Source organism: Capra hircus (assembly GCF_001704415.2).
Source record: "Capra hircus breed San Clemente chromosome X unlocalized genomic scaffold, ASM170441v1, whole genome shotgun sequence".
In the NCBI taxonomy this organism is placed as follows: Eukaryota; Metazoa; Chordata; class Mammalia; order Artiodactyla; family Bovidae; genus Capra; species Capra hircus.
Window position 1 is genome coordinate 10,924,880 of NW_017189516.1, and position 22,854 is coordinate 10,947,733.

Genomic DNA, 22,854 nt, shown 5'->3' on the forward strand with positions numbered 1-22,854 from the left:
TGGAAGATATATGTCCTAAAGCCATTAAGGAAGAAAGTCAGGCAATTATCATTTAATTACTGTTATACTATTATAATTTAACAAAATGTAAAAATGCATGATCTGTAAATGTTTAAAAGACAACAAAATCACAAAGAAAAATAGCTTGGAACAAAAAAAACAATAGGTCTGCTTTTTCTCTAAGAATCTAATTTACAAAGTAATATATATAAAATGAAATTATCTGGTGAATTAAAACTAAAAAGTCTTGTATTGAACTCAAAAGTTAGTGATCAAAGTCATTTTTAGCAGCAATATCTAAGTGAGTTTTAAAAATCATCTATATAGTCTAATCTTGGCATTGTAAAGTAGGTATTTGGTTGGATCTGTCATTTCTGGGCCAGAGATGTAACAGTGGCTGGAGGTTCTAGAGATTCCATAGTTCTAGTGTAATAAGTCCGTTTCTATATAACCAATGTACAATAGACTTACAGATCTACCATCTTTGTATTACTTGCCATTGTATATTACTTGCAAAGTAGATGTTACCACTGCATGGAAGGCCAGGAAAGTATTTTTAAAAGAGATATTTGTATAGACCTTAGTACTTAATACCCCGTTATAAATATTTCATGAGGATAGGGATCTTTGTCTGTTTTGTTCACTGATGTGTCTTTAATATTGCCTAATATTATAGATATTCCCTGGGTTCGAGACCTGGGTTCGATCACTGGGTCAGGAAGATCCCCTGGAGAAGGAAATGGCAACCTACTCCAGTATTCTTGCCTGGAGAATCCCATGGACAGAGGAGCCTGGTGGGCTACAGTCCATGGGGTTGCAAAGAGTTGGACATGACGGAGTGACTTCACTTTCACTTTCATAGATATTCCCTAGTGGCTCAGATAGTAAAGAGTCTGCCTGAAATGTGGGAGACTTGGGTTTGATCCCTGGGTCAGGAAGATCCCCTGGATAAGGGAATGGCAGCCCATTCCAGTATTCTTGCCTGGGAAATCCCATGGATAGAGGAGCCTGGCAGACCTCAGTCCATGGTGTTGCAAAGAGTTGGACACAATTGAGTGACTAACACCCTCACATTATAGATAGAACATGTTTAGTAAATATTTATTATTCATAAATATTTTTATTTTATTTTTATTTATAATATTGTTTATTATTTATATAAATGAATGAGTGAAGGGAACAGTATTGGTAATTAAAAGATTTTTTTGATCATTACAGTGAAATATGTTACAGATCTCTTAGTATATTTATTATACTAAATTAGTATATTTAAAATATTAGATATTTTAGTATTTTGTAGGTTTGGTCTTGGGCTTCACAGGTAGCTCAGTGATAAAGAATCTGGGTGCCAATGCAGGAGCTGTGAGTTTGATTCTTGCTCCAGTATTCTTGCCTAGAAAATCCCATGGACAGAGGAGCCTGGCAGGCTATGGTCCATGTGGTCCCAAAACAGTTGGATATGACTTAGTGACCAAACCACAACAAAAACAACAAGGTTTGGTCTTACAAATTTGTTATTATTTGGTATTCTTTTCTCCCCTAGAAAGTAGCATTTAATGTAAGTACACTTGAAGGAATTGTGAGGGCAGAAGAAAAGAAAACACTGAGGAAATTGGATAAAGACTCAGTATATTTAATGTTCATCAAAAGTTTTACTTTCCATTTTTCTCTGTATAAGTTAGTTGCAAGCCTTTCTGCAGCAAGTGGGTACAAGCTGCATTATTCCAGTATAGCTGTATAATTGGTGTGGCCCTGTGTGAACCTATGGGATCTGGGGCATGTAATGAGTTAAGCTTTTTCTGTTGAAATGTTGAGAATGCATTTAAATACTTCTGGATTCTTGCCAGGCCCACATTACCAAGACTATTCTTTAGTTTGGATTTAAATATACAGTAGGTCTGATGTACTCAGGCATACATATTGAACTTCTACTTTCTTAATGTACTGTGCAAAATTTCAAAGGGAAACATATTTGAAGCAATATTTCTTTACATATTACTTATGAATAACTTGCCTCAGGATCTGCCTCTGTAGTCTTACTCAGGTAAAACTTACATAAAAGATTCCTTTATATGGGTATGACAGATTCTGGATAGATGATTTTTATAAATACTGTGGGAATATTTGGATAAATTATTAGAATTAAATTTTTTTCTTTTATGCCATTTCCCAGTATTTTGATGAATGAAAATTCTATAAGATATGACATTGTTGATAGAAGGACTGAGATGCTGGTTAATAATCTGTAGGAGTATTTTCCTATGGCATCATTCACATACTTGTTTCTACTTTTATCTTAGTTGTAATTTAGGTAAAGAAAATTTTTGTTGTAAAGAGATACATTAATTCTTTTAAAAAAAACAATTTTATTTATTTTGGCTGTTCTGGGTCTTCATTGCTATGTGGGCTTTTATCTAGTTGCAGCGAGTGGGGGTACTGTCTAGTTGTGGTGCATGGGCTTCTCAATGTGGGAGCTTCTCTTGTTTCAGAGCATGGGGTCTAGGGTGCGCAGGCTTCAGTAGTTGTGGCATGTGGACTCAGTAGATGTAGCTCCTGGGCTCTAGAGTTATGGCGCATGGGCTTAGTTGCTCCGAGGCACGTGAGCCTTCCTGAATCAAGAATCAAACCTGTGTCTCCCACATTGGCAGGCAGATTCTTCACTAATGAGCCACTTGGGAAGCCCCAAATTAATTATTTCTAAATAAGTATATGGCTAGATAGTGCTTTGAACTTTAGAATTATTTTTAATTGTTTTAATTTTGAAAGGTATTCATTTTTTTCCCCATTCAATAGTGATTTTGTTTTCTTTGTATATACTCTTTTCTACTGTTTTTTAACAAATCTAGCAACCTACAGAGGCCTGTTCTTTTGCTGGGCAATGATTGGTTTCCCCATTTTCTGTTACAAAGAACCTTTCAAGTTCAATTAGTAATTATTACTTTTCCATATGTAACTCATGCCACACCCTGAATACTTTTAGTTCCTCTTTATATAAATTGAGAGGTTTTGTTTAGGATGAGTGAAGGTGAAAGTGGCTCAGTCGTGTCCAACTCTTTGTGACCCCATGGACTATACAGTCCATGGAATTCTCCAGGCAAGAATACTGGAGTGGGTAGCCTTTCCCTTCTCCAGGGGATCTTCCCAACCCAGGGATTGAACCTAGGTCTCCCGCATTGCAGGCAGATTCTTTACCAGCTGATCCACAAGGGAAGCCCAAGAGTACTGGAGTGGGTAGCCTATCCCTTCTCCAGGGAATCTTCCCGACCCACGAATTGAACCAGGGTCTCCTGCATTGCAGGTAGATTCTCTACCAACTGAGCTATCAGGGAAGCCCAAGGATGAGTGGGTTATTGGTTATTTTGATGTACAGAACACTTATTATGTCTTAAACACTCTGAAATGCCATAAATTTTTTAATGTTAAAAGAATCATGAATCTGACATATCTTGTTTGTTTGTTTTTTATATTGCAGGCTTATTATCTTCATACTGTCTGTTACAACTTGGGAATACAAATCTACAAGGAGAATAAATATGAAGAAAGTTGTTTCTGGCTTAGGTAATATAAAAAAATAATGAATGTAAATTCAGGATGATTATCATAGAGTTCAGTTAATACTTAACCATAGGGTACTTGGAAGTTTAACTATTTTCTGATTTCAAAAGCCAACATGCTAAATTTATTTACTCTTTTAACATGTATTGTTTATTCTTGTATGTTTCCAGTTGATAGAAAAGTATATTCTATTCTTAGTACTAACATAAAGAGCATCTTCTGTGTCCATTCCTCCTTTGTATTTCCAACAAGAATATGGAAAACTTTATTTTTTGCTTTGGTATATATTGGTGTCTGCTACCCAAGAGTATAAGGGCAGGTGGGTAAATAGGAAGATCAGCTAAAATTATTATTCTTAAATGAATTTTGGTATTTGAGTAATAGTCAAGTAAATATGTACCATCTGAGCCACCAGGGAAGAGATTAAGCACTTAGTATATGCTTATTAGTATACTAAGATTTGTACTATTGTGTTGAATCTGGAAATATCAAAGGAATAGTGAAAAAATATAGCACTCATATGCAAGAATCCTGTGTTTCACTGAATACCTATGCCCAGTACAGGTTCTGACACATGGTAGATACTCAGTAATTGCTGGTTAAATGAATTTCTGTGAAAAATATATTTTTCTGTAGATGTTACATGAAGTGCTTTGAATATCAGGGGATTATGGAGTAAAATATATTAAATTAATTCACTAAATGTTTCCCTTCTCTTGAGTATGGAGTTAATTATAGTTATTTGGAGATAGCCTCTTCATTAGTTTAACTAGTGAAAATTACATTTGCCATTAATGAAATAAATAGAAATATCATTAAGATTATAGTCCTCACAGGCATATATATTTCTAATAAAATATTTATGCAAATAACTTGTTTGTATAAAAGACATTTTTGGGCCCACAGATTGATTAAACTCTATAAAGAACTATGTCTGACAGAACAGGCTTATGCAGTTATAAGAGATATACTTGTCTCAACTTAGACTACTTCCCACAAGTGGGATATACCTACAGTTTTTATTATAAATCACATTTTATAAATTGAATTATTAAAAGTATGCCAAAGGAACTAACTAGTTTAATGTAGATTTACCACAGATTTCCTTTATTTATTTACTTACTTGGTTAAATTAATTTATTTAATTGGAGACTAATTATTTTACAGTATTATAGTGGTTTTTGCGATACATTCACATGAATCAGCCATGGGTGTACATGTGTCCCTTATCGTGACCCCCCCTCCCACCTCCCTCCCTATCCCATCCCTCAGGGTCGTCCCAGTGCACCAGCCCTGAGCACCCTGTCTCATGCATCGAACTTGGACTGGTGATCTATTGCACATATGGTAATATACATGTTTCAATGCTATTCTCTCAAATCATCCCACCCTCACCTTCTTCCACAGAGTCCAAAAGTCTGTTCTTTACATCTGTGTCTCTTTTGCTGTCTCATATATGGAGTCGTTGTTACCATCTTTCTGAATTCCATATATGTGCATTAATGTACTGTATTAGTGTTTTTCTTTCTGCCTTACTTCACTCTGTATAATAGGCTCCAGTTTCATCCACCTCATTAGAACTGATTTAAATGCATTCTTTTTAATGGCTGAGTAATACTCCATTGGGTATATATACCACAGGTTTCTTATCCATTCATCTGCTGATGGACATCTAGGTTGCTTCCATGTCCTGGCTCTTGTAAACAGTGCTTGATGGACATCTAGGTTGCTTCCATGTCCTGGCTCTTGTAAACAGTGCTTGATGAACATTGGGATACACGTGTCTCTTTCAGTTCTGGTTTCCTCAGTGTGTATGCCCAGCAGTGGGAATGCTGGGTCATATGGCAGTTCTATTTCCAGTTTTTTAAGGAATCTCCACACCACAGGTTTCCTTTAAATGAGCAGTCTTTTTATAAAGTGAATGAAGAGTAAGTTCTACTCCAAGATTTGGCAGTATTTGAAGGAGGAGCACTCAGAAAGATGGCATCAACCTATCAAAGATTAGTATGTCAAGGAGACAGGAATAGGAAGGACAAAATAAGAAAAAAGGATGTTATGGTGCCATGGATGGCTTCTAGAAGATTAACACTATCGAGGTGAGCCTGTAGTTTATGCCAGGAATAAATATGAACATGAATGTTCTCTAGGAAGTGATTTACAAGAGTAGACTTAGGCTGAAGTGGCATAACATGTAGGCTATTATCATATATGCCATGGATTGTTGACCTCTTATCTGTCATCATCTTTTTAAGAAAACCTTATAGAAGGAAAATATGATGGTGATAGAACATGACTGATATTTCTGTCATAAGCTAACTGTATCAGATTTTTACTATATGTTTCAGTTCGTCCAACCATCTCATCCTCTGTCATCTCCTTCTCCTCCCGCCTTCAGTCTTTCCCAATGTAAGGTCAGTTCTTTGCATCAGGTCGCCAAAGTATTGGAGATTCAGCTTCAGGATCAGTCCTTCCAATGAATATTCAGGACTGGTTTCCTTTAGGATAGACTGGTTGGATCTCCTTGCAGTCCAAGGGACTCTCAAGAGTCTTCCAGCACCACAGTTCAAAAGCATCAATTCTTCAGTATATGTTTAGTGGATGTATTATTAGGCCTACAGAATTCCATAGTCCATGGGGTCACAAAGAGTCAGACATGACTGAACGACTTATACATACACACACAATTATTAGGAACATTATTTGACCCACAGTCATATTTTCATCAAAAACTATGTAATAACAGATTTATAGAGCACCGCTATCTTTTGACTCTTTTGTATTCTTGTCACTAGAATGAGATTGAGGAAAACAGGAAGGGCTTGAATTCTTGGCCTAGTTATTATATATTATTTTAATCTTCCAGTTTTTTCCCCACAAGGAGATCCAACCAGTCCATTCTAAAGGAGATCAGTCCTGGGTGTTCATTGGAAGGACTGATGCTGAGGCTGAAACTCCAATACTTTGGCACCTCATGTGAAGAGTTGACTCATTTGAAGAGACCCTGATGCTGGGAGGGATTGGGGGCAGCAGGAGAAGGGGACGACAGAGGATGAGATGAGATGGCTGAATGGCATCACCAACTTGATGCACATGAGTTTGGGTGCACTCCGGGAGTCGGTGATGGACAGGGAGGCCTGGTGTGCTGCGATTCATGGGGTCGTGTGAGTTCTGTGATGGTTTTTTGAGAAAGAGACTTTCATTTGACTTAAAAAAATTATTTTTGCCTGTGCAGCACGTTTTTGGATCTTAGTTCCCTGACCAGGGATCAAACCTACACCCCCTGCATTGGAAGCATGGAGTCTAAACCATTGGACTTCCAGTGAAGTCCTTCTATGATCATTTTAAAATATAGTTATTATGTTTACAATAAGGACAGTGTTAATGAGATATTTTTCAATATTGAGCTTTAACTATGGTTGTATAGGAATATATAATGCCAAGGTCTTCTGATAAGAAATAAGGGAAACAGCGAATGAAATATGCATAAATGTACTTGTGTGCGGTAATATTAATGGTTCAGTATGTGAGCCCAAGGGAAGTTTGTATCAGTTTTAATGCTATTTAATATTCGTTGCTTTAATTTTGCTTCTGTTCTCAGCCTGACACCTTGAGAATTTGACACCATTATCTGTAATCAGGCAGTGTGATCTAGAGAAAGATCATAGAACTAACATTAGAGAATCTATTACTAATGAAATTTGTGACCTTGGATCACTTATGTAACTACTATGTGCTTTGATTTACTCATCTGAAATATTAGGTCAGCATTATTTGTGTAGATGACTTGCAATGAAGATAGCATAAATAATACAACAGTACTTTGAAAAGTAAGAGTATGTAATAATAGACTGATTACATTATTAACTATAGAAATGATCATCTAGAAGACATGTTTTGATGGAAAATGGAAATATATTAGCGCCATCTTGTGGAAATATAACAAATTATATAGTAGCAGTTTTAATAAGATAATTTGTTATACATAACACTTTATAGCTGTGAGAATTCTTACAGATCATCTAGTTCAATAATTAAAAAGCTATATTCTGTTGTGTCCTTGGGGTCTACCAGAAGAGCTAGATATATAATATAGGGTTCTTATTTGTAGTTTTTAAATTAGTCATCCCTGCCATTGCCCCCATTCTTTGTGATGAAGAGTCAGCTGTTTATCTGACTTTTTACATGTATCATTCCCTTTTACATGATGAAACATTTTTCTCTTATTGTTTTCAGTATTTTCTCTTTGAATAATTTGACCATAATGTGTTTGAGTGTGGATTTCTTTGTGTTATCCTATGTGGAGCCTATTAAGCTTCTTAATGTGTGAAAATCAGTGAAAGTGAAAGTCAGTCATGTCCGACTGTTTGTGACCCCATGGCCTATACAGTCCATGGAACTCTCCAGGCCAGAATACTGGAGTGGGTAGCCTTTCTCTTCTCCAGGGGATCTTCCCAACCCAGGGATCAAACCCAGGTCTCCCACATTGCAGGCAGATTCTTTACCAACTGAGCCACAAGGGAAGCCCAAGAATACTGGAATGGGTAGCCTACCTCTTCTCCAACAGATCTTCCCAATCCATGGATCGAACGGGGGTCTTCTGCACTGTAGGCAGATTCTTTACCGAGTAGATTATTTTTTTTTCATCAAATTTGGGACATTTTCAGCCATTGTTTCTTTGAATATGTTTCCTATCCCTTTCTCTTGCCTCCCTCCTTTTGGTACTCTGATTGTGCTTATGTTGGTGTGCTTAATGATGTCCCACATTTCTCTGAGGCATTCTTCTTTTTTTCTCATCTATGTTTTATTGTTTAGATTTGTATAATCACTATCAATCTATCTGCACGTTTGTTTATTCTCTTTTTGCCTGCTCAGATCTACTTTTAGCCTCTTCTAGTGAATTTTTCGTTTCAATTATTGTACTTTTTAGCTTGAGAATTTCTACTTTTTAAAATTATTTTGATCATTTAATCAATATATTCTTATTCTCTATTTGATGAATCACTGTTACCATACCTTCCTTTATTTAAACATGGTTTCCTAAAGTTTTTTGAACATATTTCCAATAGCTTCTTTGAAGTATTTTTCTAATAAGTATAATATTTAAGACTTCTCAAAGGCAGTTTCTATTGCTTTCTCCTATTCCTCTCTATGAGTCACTGTTTTATTGTATGTCATATAATATTTTGTTGAAAACTAGACATTTTGGATAATATATTGTGGCAAGTTTGGATACCTATCTCCCTCTTTTCTGGTAGTTACTGTTCTTTTATTGTTTGTTTGGTCATCTATTTGTTAGTTCACCTGACTGGACTAATTCTGTGAGGTCTGTTTTTCTTACAGTATATGACCCCTAATGTCCGTGCTGAGAGTTTTTTCTCCTGTTTTTGTCTTTTCATGGCTCTCTGGGGTTCACCCCTGCATCTGGAAACATAAACCCCATGTTGGTCAAAGGTTATTTTAAGCCCACTTAGCCAGTTTGATTTTCAGCCTTTCCTTTTGATTATGTGTTTGGCTTAAAGACTGTCTTCACAGTTCAGTGAATTCATTATTTTGCCCTGTATTCAGCCAGGGGCTAGTAGCCAATATGTTCTCTCTCTGGTCATGCCTGAGTAAGTAGTCTCCAACACTACCCACCACCCCTTACCTCCCAGAAATGAATGTGTTTTCATTTTTTTAAGACAGAAGTTTTTTAGGACGCTTTTAAGTTTATAGCAACATTGAGAGGAAGGTACAGAGATTTCCCGCATACCCCCTTCCCCACCACATGCCTGAGTGAGTGAAGTTGCTCATTCGTGTCTGACTCTTTGCGACCCCATGGACTAGTAGCCTACCAGGCTCCTCCCTCCATGGGATTCTCCAGGCAAGAGTACTGGAGTGGGTTGCCATTTCCTTCTCCAGGGGATCTTCCCGACCCAGGGATTGAACCCCGGTCTCCCGCATTCCAGGCAGACACTTTAACCTCTGAGCCACCGGGGAAGCCCCCACCACATGCATAGCCTCCTCCTCAATCAAGCATGGCTAAGATCTCCATTGTTTTTGACTATACCCTTAGGCAGGAGTCTCTATCTCCTTGCTTGGTTTTCAAGTCATTTCCCTTAGGCAGAAATGCTGAGCTCTTCCCCTTTATTGCCTACTTCTTCCCTTGGGCAGAAACTGTGCCACAGTGCTGCAGTTGGTGGCAGGAGTGTGGTAGCTCCTCCTGCAGTAGACGTTGTAGAGATGGTAGCCCCTAATCTTATTAGTATGCCTTCCATTCCTGGAGCCTCTGCCCCAAGAGCCAGCCTGGGTGAAGGTGATAAGCTGTTAACACCTGGGGTCGAGCCCTTAGTCTAAGAGTGAGAACTGAGTTGGGGAAAGGAAGACCCAGTCCTTTCATTGTTCCTGCCCGTGATAGTACTTTTGCATCACAGTTCTGGGGAAGATAAGAGAGGCTAGCAGCCTGAGTCTAGGACTTGGAGGAGGAGGGAATTCCCACTTATTTTTTGTTTTAAATTGGAGTATAATTGACTTTCAACATTATATCAGTTTCAGGTGTACAACATGGTGACTTGATATTTTTGTATCTTACAAAAGGGTCACCACAAGTTTAGTTGCCTGTATTCCCTATACTGTACATTATGTCTCCATGACTTATTTATTTTAAAACTGGAAGCTTGTGCCTCTTGATTTCTGTCACCTAGTTCACTCATCTCCCCACCCCACTTCCTAATTCTTTTCTTGACAGCACTCATCTGGAGCCATCACATGGAGGTAGTGTGGATAGGAGCAGGTCATGGCTCAAATGCCAAAGACTCACTGTTTTTACTGAAATTCTGATGGTTTTTGTTTAATAAATGTTTTTCGATTGCTGTATGCCCTTAGGACACTTTCCAGAGACCTTAAATGGTTGTTTTAATGATTTATCCAGGCAGATGGTTGTTTCACTGGGGAGAGAAGGTCCAAGAACTTCTTAATACCACGGTTGCAGAAGTTCTGTTTTCATTGATTATTTTAAAAACTGGAAGTAGTAGAAGGTTTAATGTACCAACGGAGACCTCTATGAAACAGGGCTTTCAATGAGGCTATTATAATATACCTTCGTTAAAAAGCTGAAAACTCAGTTTGGTAGCTCTGGGTCTTTCAGACTTTTTTAAAAGAAATCTTCAAAGCAATAACTTCAGTTTAGTACAGTTCACCAAAATTTTATTGACTTCCTTCCTTGGAATACCAATTTTATGGTGAGTGATCTTTGTTTTGCTTTTAGGTGTTTTGAAAACCTGAGGCTCATATTCATACATTATTTGTGGTTATCAGAATGTCCCATAGATAATATAGAATGGTAATTAAAGCAGATAACTGAAAGTCAAATTTCTTTTCTCCCCAACCCCTTGCTCTCATTTTCAGTATTAATCTAGGAAATATTAGAAATCACTTAACTGCTAAACTGGTTCATTCAGCTGCAAAATGGAACTAATATTGTACGTCACAAGGGTGTTGTGAAACATAATAAATATTGCTGAAACATTTGTTTTCATGAAACTCTTAGATTTGTTTTATTATAAAAATATATTTCTTACACTTTAAAATGTGCTCATAAAGTAAGGGCTTGTACACACATGTAAAACAGTTTTATATAGTGTATATATAGCCAAATGGAGAAGAGCAATACTGTAATTATGGTGTTGATTTATTGAATATATATCCTGAGGAAATTGTGGTTTTCTAAAGTTAGAAAATATTGCCTTATACAATTGATTTTTATTTATTAATTGGCTAATAATCTGTTGTACAAAATAGAAAAATTGCAATTAAGTATAATTATCACATGTCTTCTTAGTAATATGTAATATTGAAAAAAAGTATAATTTGAAATAAATGTGTATATATATGTGCTTTTTTCCTTTTTAAATTACAGCCAAAGCTATGATATTGGGAGGACGGATAGGAATTCTGTTGAGCCAGAAATGCTGGTAAGGATCATGTTAAATATTGCAGAAATAGGTAGAAGAAATACAGTTTATGTTATTTTAATAAATTTATAATAATCCATCTCTCTATTTCTGAGTGTTCATTGGGCACATCACTTAATATCTCAGTGTGTTAGTTTCCATAAAGTTGATAAACTTGTAGAATCTACCATCCAGGTAGATTCTTATACTCATGAGTTAATACATGTAAAGTGCTTAGGACAGTGTTTGGCTATATATGTTTTAGCTTTTGTTTACATGCTCAAAAATTTTAGGTTTCCTGTAACCACTCAGATAGTACGTGCCTGGTATGGAAGTTTAATTTTACTATTTAATCAAATAAAATGTGATAATGTAATAAATCATATATAAAGCTAATTTAATAAATGCCATAACAAAATGGAATTTTTTTGAATATCCATCTCTGCTTCTTACCATTATTATAATATATCAATCAAAATGGAACTTAATACTTATATACTGCTAGCATTGTGGTAGATAGGGAATAAAAGAGAAGCATAAAACATTGCCTCTGTCCTTAAGAAGCTTATGTTTAAAAGATGAAACTAATATAAGTGAATACAATGGAATATTATTCAGCCATGAAAAGGAAAGAATTTCTGTCACATGCTACAACATAGGTGAACCTTGAGGACATTATGCTAAGTGAAGTAAGCCATTCACAAAAAGACATACTGTGTGATTCCATTTCAATGAGGTATCTTGGTTTCTCTAATTCACAGAGGCAGAAAATAGAATGGTAGTTGCAGAGGTTTGGAGAGAGGTTTCGAGAGAGGAGAACATGGTGAACTATTGTTTAATGAGTATAGAGTTTCAATTTTATAAGATTAAAAGAGTTCTGGAGATGTATGATGGTGATGGTTGTACAGAAGTGTGAATATTCTTAATATTACTGAACCATGTACTTAAAAATGGTTAAAATGATCAATTTTTGTTATATATATTTTGCCACAATTAAAAATAATATTATATTATGATAGTGTCATATATTAGTCTCATATATAGCAATGAGAATAGATTACAATAATTGTAACTATGTGGATGTCCTCACATATAATGTTGAACAGAGCAAAATACAAGGTAGTATATACTGTATATTTACATAAATATGAATGCCAAAAGCAGGTAGACCTAATACATGGTGTTAAAAGTCAGATAATTGGTTACCCTTGTTTTGAATAGTGTCTAAAAAGAGGTATGAGATGAGACTAATGTTCTGTTTCTTGATTTCTGTGTTGTTAATATATGTTTGTTCATTTTGAGAAAATTCTGAGTTGTACCATTGAGATTTTTGAACTTTTTCTGTATGGATTTTTTACTTCAGTTAAAATGTAAAAAGAGGATTTTTAAAAAAAAAGTACAAGTGAAACAACTTGAGAAAAATAAGTGACAGACTGTGTGGTACTAAGCTGACGTATGCAGAAGGGTATACAGAATAGGGAAATATTAGTGTTGACTAGAATATTTGAAGAAGTCTTCTGAGGGCTTCCCTGGTGGCTCAGTGGTAAAGAATCTACCTGCCAGTGCAGGAGAAATGGGTTCTATCCCTAGTCCAGGAAGATCCCGCATGCTATGGAGCAGCTAAGCCTGTGCACCACAACTATTGAGCCTGTGCTCTAGAGCCCAGGAACTGTAACTCCTGAGCCCTTGAGCCACAACTACTGAAACCCTTGCACCCTAAAGGTTGTGCTTCACAGCAAGAGAAGCCACCACAATGAGAAGCCTGCACACCACAACTAGAAAGTAGCCGCTGCTTGCTGCAATCAAAGAAAAGCCCATGCAGCACTGAACACCCAGCATAACCAGTAAACAAAAGAATTAAAAAAAGGAAATCTTCTGGTAGGAGATAGACCTGAAAAGCAGATGGAGTTCGTATAGTTAAAAGGGAGGGAAAAGGGAATTCGAGATAAAGGATCTAGTTGAGAAGACATCTGAAGGAGGAAATGAAGATGGAAGATAGGAATTAAGTGTAATTGATACCTAATATTCATATTGTAAGGTATGGAGAAGTAAGATTATGAAATAGTTTTTCTTTCATGCTAGCAATACTTTATTGGGGTGTAACTTATATATACATATATATATGAGATAAAGTTATGACCAACCTAGACAGCATATTGAAAAGCAGAGACATTACTTCGTCAACAAAGGTCCATCTAGTCAAGGCTGTGGTTTTTCCAGTGGTCATGTATGGATGTGAGAGTTGGACTATAAAGAAAACTGAGCGACGAAGAATTGATGTTTTTGAACTGTGATGTTGGAGAAGACTCTTGAGAGTCCTGTGGACTGCAAGGAGATCCAACCAGTCTATCCTAAAGGAGATCAGTCATGGTTATTCATTGGAAGGACTGATGTGGAAGCTGAAACTCCAATACTTTGGCCACCTGATGCAAAGAGCTGACTCATTTGAGAAGACCCTGATGCTGGGAAAGATTGAGGGCAGCAGGAGAAGGGGACGACAGAGGATGAGATGGCTGGATGGTATCACAGACTCCGGGAGTTGGTGATGGACAGGGAGGCCTGGCATGCCGCAGTTCACGGGGTCGCAAAGAGTCGGACACGACTGAGCGACTCAACTGAACTGTACAAATGTTAAAGAGTATACAGCATGATGAATTTCAGTTTATCTATATGGTCTTGTAAGTACCACACAGATCAAGATACAGACATTTCCATCACCCTCAAAAGTTACCTTGGCCCCTTTCCAGTTAACAGCTATTCCTACCCTCCTGATAAAACCAGTATTTTGATTTTTATTGCTATAGATTATTTTTGGCTTTTCTTGAACAGTTTGTACTCTTTTATTTCTGGCTTCTTTTGCTTAACATAATAGTTTTGAGATCCATCCATTTTGTGTTATCTTTCTGATTATTTGACCCTTTTACTATTATAGAATAACTGCAGTCTCTTTCAGAGATGCCATAATTACTCCATCAAAGTCTTCTGGAGGAGTTTATAAGTTGAAAGTTGTTCCATGATAATAATAATGATATTAAGTATATTATATATGTCTTAGTTCTTAAATTAAAAAACTCAAAGATGTGACACCCTAAATGTCCTTTCTCAAAGATTCACAGAGCCATAATGTACTTAACTTTTTTTTTTTCTAAGTTAGAAGACCACCTTTGCCTGGTCCTACTTTCCTCACTATACTTAAAGGTAGAATATTCATGGAAATAGGGCTCCTCCTTTCAAAATGTGAATCTGTAGTTAAACAAGTTTGTGCTGACTAGAATTACTCTCCTTATCAATGTAGACCTGACTGGAGAAACTGACTTAATTAAGAAATACTTTATTAATTTTAAAACTTGGCTGAGTTGGGAGAAATCTTCCCTATAGGAAAGAGTATCTGTTCCTACTGAAATAATGGTCCAGTTGGTTAATCTCAACTAGGCTATAAAGACTTTGAGAGAAGAATTATGGCTTTCTAATTATTGCTTTTGATGGATGCCTAATATAATGCTACCAAAACAGTAGGTGATAAGATGATTACACTAAATATTGCTGGGCTTTGATTTCCTTATTTTTAAAGTGGGAATGATAAAGTACTTTAGCACTAGAAAACTGTTAAGAAAATAATTATATTAACAGAATTATATTAAATTTAAATAAACTATTCCTATAAAATTCTCAGACCGTGTTTGGTGTGGGTAACGTAATGATGAGATATATCCTAAGACTATGTTGTTGCTTAAGGAAATGATATTTCATAATTATGACTGAGGTTTGAGAAGTGCCTGTCACTGTATAAGTAATAGTCAGCTGTTGTATTGCAGTCTAACCCTCAATTATGTGTGTGTGTGTTTTCTATTTTCAATTACAGGCTAAAGTCCTGCGGTTACTGGCCACTGCTTATTTGGATTGGGACAGCAGCGAATATTATGATAAGGCCCTCAACATTATAAACCTAGCAAACAAGGTATAAGAAGTTGTTACTTTGAATATTATCTTAATGCAATTTTGAAAGCATTGATTCACATTTTGAAATCCAGTTTAGACATTTGCTCCAGTATTCCAATTTTTAAAAAATAACATATTGTGACAGTTTCCTCTGCAGTGCAGAAAGGAAAAATAAAATACACTTCTATGACAACAGATATTTTTGAAAAAATTCTCTTTTGTACAGAACAGAAAGTGTTGTCTACTGTGAGTAAATTTTAGGGTAAAAAAGAAATGATGATAAAATAGATAATGAGATTTAGTTTAAAAAACAACATCAGTGTTTCACATTAGCTCATGCTCCTACATACAAACACACACACACATATACATACATACACTGTATACTCCTGAACAAGGAACACTGATAGACTGATGACTGTTTAAAAAGAGATTCAGTTAGAATCAATGTATCTTACTCTGTAAGGCAATTAAATATACTAATATATTTTTAAAGGTTTTTTTTTTCAACAAGATGGGATGCATGAAAGGGATAGTTTAATCAGGATATTAAATTGAGAGACCATTTATTTGAACTATATTTTCTTGAAATTTATGTCACATGGATGGGGTTATAAATGCTGAAAAGCTTTTATATTAAATTTTTAATTTAAAAATATTAATATACATGAACATTTTCAAAAGTTGCATCCTGTTTTGTTTTGCATTTGCTGAGATGCAAGTCTGAATAAAAGATAGAATCCAAGACAATTGAGGTGGTTGCGTACTGGCTACATGGCTCCTTTTCAGTATGTGTTTTTGTTCACTAGATGTAGAAGTTGTAATTTTTATAACGATAATTGTTCATCTGCCCTAGTCCTGACATATCACATTTAATAGGCTAATTATTGATCATAGATAGCAATAAACTGGATGTGTTAGGATTTCGGTGGCAGTATACATGTAAAAGAGTTTTATTTGTAAACAATTTGAAAGCTAGAGAAAGACTGAAAGAATAATAGTGTGAAGAATACTTGCCTATATACTTTACCCAGCATCACCTGTTATTAACATTTTGTGCATTCTATTTCTCTATATTGTTCAGTTCAGTTTAGTTACTCAGTCAAGTCCGACTCTTTGCGACCCCACGGACTGGAGCACGCTAGGCTTCCCTGTCGATCACCAACTCCTGGAGCTTGTTCAAACTCATGTCCATTGAGTTGGTGATGCCATCCAACCATCTCATCTTCTGTTGTCCCCATCTCCTCTTGCCGTCAGTCTTTCCCAGCATCAGGGTCTTTTCAAGTGAGTCAGTTTTTCACATCAGATGGCCAGAGTATTAGAGTTTCAGCTTCAGCATCAGTCCTTCCAATGAATATTCAGGACTGATTTCCTTCAGGATGGACTGGTTGGATCTCCTTGCAGTCCAAGGGACTCTCAAGAATCTTCTCCAACACCACAGTTCAAAAGCATCAATTCTTTGGCACTCAGCTTTCTTTATGGTCCACCTCTCACATCCATACATGACTAATGGAAAAACCATCGCTTTGAGTAGATGGACTTTTGTTGGCAAAGTAATGTCTCTGATTTTAATATGCTCTCTAGGTTGATCATAGCTTTTCTTCCAAGGAGCATGCGTCTTTTAATTTTGTGGCTGCAGTCACCATCTGTAGTGATTCTGGAGCCCAAGAAAATGAAGTCTGTCACTGTTTCCATTATTTCTCCTCTATTGCCATGAAGTAATGGGACAGGATGCTACAGTCTTCATTTCTTGAATGTTGAGTTTTAAGCCAACTTTTTCACTCTCTTCTTTCACTTTCATCAAGAGGCTCTTTATTTCTTCTTCACTTTCTGCCATAAGGGTGGTGTCATCTGCATATCTGAAATTATGGATATGTCTCCCACAATCTTGATTCCAGCTTGGGCTTCATCCAGCCCAGCCTTTCTCATGATGTACTCTGCATATAAGTTAAATAAGCAGGGTGACAATATACAGCCTTGATGTACTCCTTTCCCTATTTGGAACCACTCTGTTGTTCCATGTCCAGTTCTATTTCTTCTTGAGCTGCATGCACATTTTTCACGAGGTAAGTAAGGTGGTCTGGCATTCCCATCTCTTTAAGAATTTTCCACAGTTTGTCATGATCCACACAGTCAAAGGCTTTGGTGTAGTCAACAAAGCAGAAGTAGATATTTTTCTGGAATTCTCTTGCTTTTTGATGATCCAACAGATGTTGGCAATTTGATCTCTGGTTCCTCTGCCTTTCCTAAAACCCACTTGAACATCTGGAAGTTCTTGGTTCATGTACTGTTGAAGCCTGGCTTGGAGAATTTTGAGCATTACTTTGCTAGCGTGTGAGATGAGTGCAGCTGTGCGGTAGTTGGAGCATTCTTTGGCATTGCCTTTCTTTGAGTTTAGAATGAAACCTGACCTTTTCCAGTCCTGTGTCCACTGTTGAGTTTTCCAAATTTGCTGGCATATTGGGTGCTGCAGTTTACAGCATCATCTTTTAGGAATTGAAGTGGCTTAACTGGAATTCCATCACCTCCTCTAGCTTTGTTTGTAGTGATGCTTCCTAAGGCTCACCTGACCTCACACTCCAGGATGTCTGGCTGAAGGTGAGTGAGTACACCATCGTGGTTATCTGGATCATTAAGATCTTTTTTGTATAGTTCTTCTGTGTATTCTTGCCACCTCTTCTTAATATCTTCTGCTTCTGTTAGGTCCATACCGTTTCTGTGCTTTATTGTGCCCATCTTTGCATGAAATGTTCCCTTGGTATCTCTGATTTTCTTGAAGAGATCTCTAGTCTTTCCCATTCTTTTGTTTTCCTCTATTTCTTTGCATTGATCTCTGAGGAAGGCTTTCTTATCTCTCCTTGCTATTTTTTGGAACTCTACATTCAGATGGGTATCTCTTTTCTCTTTTACCTTTTGCTTCTCTTCTTTTCTCAGCTATTTGTAAGGCCTCCTAAGACAACCATTTTGCCATTTTGCATTTCCTTTTTGGGGGGGATGGTCTTGATCACTGCCTCCTGTACAATGTCATGAACCTCTGTCCATATTTCTTCAGGCACTCTATCAAATCTAATCCCTTGAATCTATTTGTCACTGTATAATCGTAAGGGATTTGATTTACATCGTACCTGAATGGTCATACCTGAATATATAACTATATTATTGAGAAAATATAATTCATGCATTCATGTTATTGAGGGTAATATATTGATATATCTGTAATAATAATATATATTATATGCACTCAGTATTGAACTTTATAGCATGGTTTTCTCTCTAATATATGATGAGTATGGGATCATTTATGTGACATGTCTCTTAAGTCTCCTGTAATCTGAAACATTTCTGTAGCCTTTATTTTACCTTTTGTGTCATTGATATTTTAGAAGAATACAGTAGCTCCCCACCTTGTTTTAAATGAAAATTGTTCATTTGAGATTTATCTGATTTTTTAATGACTAGACTCAGGTTATGTATTTGTGGGGCTTCCCCAGTAGCTCAGCTGGTAAAGAAGACACTTGCAATGCAGGCGACCCCAGTTCGATTTCTGGGTTGGGAAGTTCCCCTGGAGAATGGATAGGCTACCCACTCCAGTATTCCTCTGATTCCCTGGTGGCTCACATGATATAGAATTGGCCTGCAATGTGGGCAACCTGGATTCAGACCCTAGGTTGGGAAGATCCCCTGGAGGAGGGCATGGTAACCCACTCCAGTATTCTTGCCTAGAGAATCCCCGTAGACAGAGGAGCCTGGCAGGCTACACTCCATGGGGTCGCAAAGAGTCAGACACGACTGAGCAACTAAGCACAGCACAGCATAGCTCTTACCCAAAGAAAGGTCTTGCAGCAGATTTTTTTTTTTTAGCCTAAGGAGCTTCCCTGGTGGCTCAGAGGTTAAAGCGTCTGCCTGCAATGCGGGAGACCTGGGTTCGATCCCTGGGTTGGGAAGATCCCCTGGAGAAGGAAATGGCAACCCACTCCAGTATTCTTGCCTGGAGAATCCAATGGATGGAGGAGCCTGGAGGGCTACAGTCCATGGGGTCACAAAGAGGTGGACAAGACTGAGTGACTCCACTTTCACTTTCTTTCACTTTCATCTATATTTGAAGTCTGGAAAATGTGTAAGATTCCTTAAAGAGAGAGTGTAGAAAAAGGAGCATTTAGTTTTATAGAAGCTGAATGTTATGAAAGCCTTACAGTAAGGTGCTTGAAGGATAAGAGGAACACCTTAAAGTGGTTATGATACCCACTAGGTGGGCAAAACTTAGAAGTCCAGTAATTCCAAGTGTTAACAAGGATATGGAACACTGGAAATTCTTATCCACAACTGATGTCAGTGTAAAGTGGTATCAGTCAGTTCAGTTCAGTTGCTCAGTCGTGTCCGACTCTTTGTGACCCCATGAATCATAGCACGCCAGGCCTCCCTGTCCATCACCAACTCCTGGAGTTCACTCAGACTCACGTCCATCGAGTCCGTGATGCCATCCAGCCATCTCATCCTCTGTCGTCCCCTTCTCCTCCTGCCCTCAATCCCTCCCAGCATCAGAGTCTTTTCCAATGAGTCAACTCTTCACATGAGGTGGCCAAAGTACTGGAGTTTCAGCTTTAGCATCATTCCTTCCAAAGAACACCCAGGACTGATCTCCTTTAGAATGGACTGGTTGGATCTCCTTGCAGTCCAAGGGACTCTCAAGAGTCTTCTCCAACACCACAGTTCAAAAGCATCAATTCTTCGGCACTCAGCTTTCTTCACAGTCTAACTCTCGCATCCATACATGACCACAGGAAAAACCATAGCCTTGACTAGACGCACCTTTGTTGACAAAGTAATGTCTCTGCTTTTGAATATGCTATCTAGGTTGGTCATAACTTTGCTTTCAAGGAGTAAACGTCTTTTAATTTCATGGCTACAGTCACCATCTGCAGTGATTTTGGAGCCCCAGAAAGATAAAATCTGACACTGTTTCCACTGTTTCCCCATCTATTTCCCATGAAGTGATGGGACCAGATACCATGATCTTAGTTTTCTGAATGTTGAGCTTTAAGCCAACTTTTTCACTCTGCTGTTTCACTTTCATCAAGAGGCTTTTTAGTTCCTCTTCACTTTCTGCCATAAGAGTGGTGTCATCTGCATATCTGAGGTTATTAGTATTTCTCCCAGCAATCTTCGTTCCAGCTTGTGCTTCTTCCAGCCCAGTGTTTCTCATGATGTACTCTGCATATAAGTTAAATAAGCAGGGTGACAATATACAGCCTTGACGTATTCCTTTTCCTATTTGGAACCAGTCTGTTGTTCCATGTCCAGTTCTAACTGTTCCTTCCTGAGCTGCATATAGGTTTCTCAAGAGACAGGTCAGGTGGTCTGGTATTCCCATCTCTTTCAGAATTTTCCACAGTTTATTGTGATCCACACAGTCAAGGCTTTGGCATAGTCAATAAAGCAGAAATAGATGTTTTTTCTGGAACTCTCACTTTTTTGATGATCCAGCGGATGTTGGCAGTTTGATCTTTGGTTCCTCTGCCTTTTCTAAAACCAGCTTGAACATCTGGAAGTTCACAGTTCATGTATTGCTAAAGCCTGGCTTGGAGAATTTTGAGCATTACTTTACTAGCATGTGAGATGAGTGCAATTGTGTGGTAGTTTGAGCATTCTTTGGCATTGCCTTTCTTTGGGCTTGGAATGAAAATGGACCTTTTCCAGTCCTGTGGCCACTGCTGAGTTTTCCAAATTTGCTGGCATATTGAGTGCAGCACTTTCACAGCATCATCTTCCAGGATTTGAAATAGCTCAACTGGAATTCCATCACTTCCACTAACTTTGTTCATAGTGATGCTTTTTAAGGCCCACTTGACTTCACATTCCAGGATGTCTGGCTCTAGGTGAGTGATCACACCATTGTGATTATCTTGGTCGTGAAGATCTTTTTTTGTACAATTCTTCTGTGTATTCTTGCCACCTCTTCTTAACATCTTCTGCTTCTGTTAGGTCCATACCATCTGTCCTTTATCGAGCCCATCTTTGCATGAAATGTTCCCTTGTTAACTCTGATTTTCTTGAAAAGATCTCTAGTCTTTCCCGTTCTGTTGTTTTCCTCTATATCTTTGCACTGATCGCTGAAGGTAAAGTGGTATACCTCTTTGGAATTGCAAGTATGAGTCATCATCCTTTGTTCTGTTTCCAGGTTATTTTGACATTCCTTGCACTTTCATACGAATTTGGGAATCAGCCTATCAATTTCTACATAGATGCCAGCTGGGAATTTGATTGCTTTGAATTCATAGATCAATTGGGAGATTACTTCTATCTAAACAATTATAAGTTTTCCAATCCAAGAATATGAGATGTGTTTTCATTTATTTAGGTCTTCTTCATTTTCTTACAATAGTGTTTTATAAGTTTCAGTATAGAAATCTTGCCCTTATTTTTAAAATTCATCCCTTTTTTTACCTTCACTTTTGGATTGTTCATTGCTAGTGTATAAAACATGTTTTGAGCTCAAGACATATTCAAATATGCCCATTAGGAAAGATGGTAATGTAAGAAATTATAATGCATTCTTAGTTTATTCTTGTATTGATATCATCATTATTTGCAAATCGTTATAATACCTGTGGTTGCTTTCCCTAACTTTCCATTCCTCAGGCATCTCACACATGAATTTACAAAGCATGGAACTAATCAATACAGTGTCCACGTAGAGGTTGATTAATGTTGTAGAAAGAAAAATTCTGTTCTGTGAGCCTAGCCTGCACTTTTAAATGTAGACAGCTGTTTCAAAATGTTCACTGTCTGGCAGAAGTAGAACTAAGTCCAAGTAGCAAGGACTTGGAAAAACCATTCTGAGTATATTGTTATTAATAGTAAATGTGACAGGCATATCCTATAGGAAAGACAGTATGTTTATTTCATTCAACCATTATTTGCAAAGGACTTTAGTTATTAAGATTTCGAAAGAAAGCAGATCTGATTGATGTGTAAGGTTTTGCTTACCAAGATAAGAATATGGTCTTATATTCTCACAGTTTAAATATTGACCTTGCCATTAAATGCTTGCCACTCAGTAGATGTGTTTACATGTTCTTTTCCATTTACTGTTCCATTTAGATTGAATAAAATATCAGAAAATAGCCTCATGGATAGACTGGATATTATGATTTGATCTTTTATAATTTTGATTTCCTTTGATCATCAGTCATCTTGGTGTGGTTTAGTGAAATAGGAAATTAGTTGAAAATTGTCTTTTACATTCTACAGTTAATATCATTGTGATTTCTTTGTTTAAAATAGGAAGAGTTACATCCAGTTGGGCTTTTCTTAAAGGTGAAAATCCTCTTGAAGAGTGAAATGGCTAATCAAGAACTTTTTCAAAGTAAGTAAGATATCTGTGTGTGAAAAGTATACAGAAATATTAATACCAATTTGTTGACTGAAAGAT

At 37.1% G+C, this 22,854-nt stretch overlaps 1 protein-coding gene across 1 annotated transcript in view; it reads left to right on the forward strand.

The window, feature by feature from the left end:
* TEX11 (testis expressed 11) overlaps positions 1-22,854 on the forward strand; it is a 249,949-nt gene that overhangs the window by 88,161 nt on the left and 138,934 nt on the right. The window contains exons 9-12 of the mRNA XM_018044046.1: positions 3,473-3,558; positions 11,450-11,504; positions 15,346-15,441; positions 22,707-22,788. Of these exons, the coding sequence (XP_017899535.1) occupies positions 3,473-3,558; positions 11,450-11,504; positions 15,346-15,441; positions 22,707-22,788 (319 nt within the window). The remainder of the gene's footprint in view (positions 1-3,472; positions 3,559-11,449; positions 11,505-15,345; positions 15,442-22,706; positions 22,789-22,854) is intronic.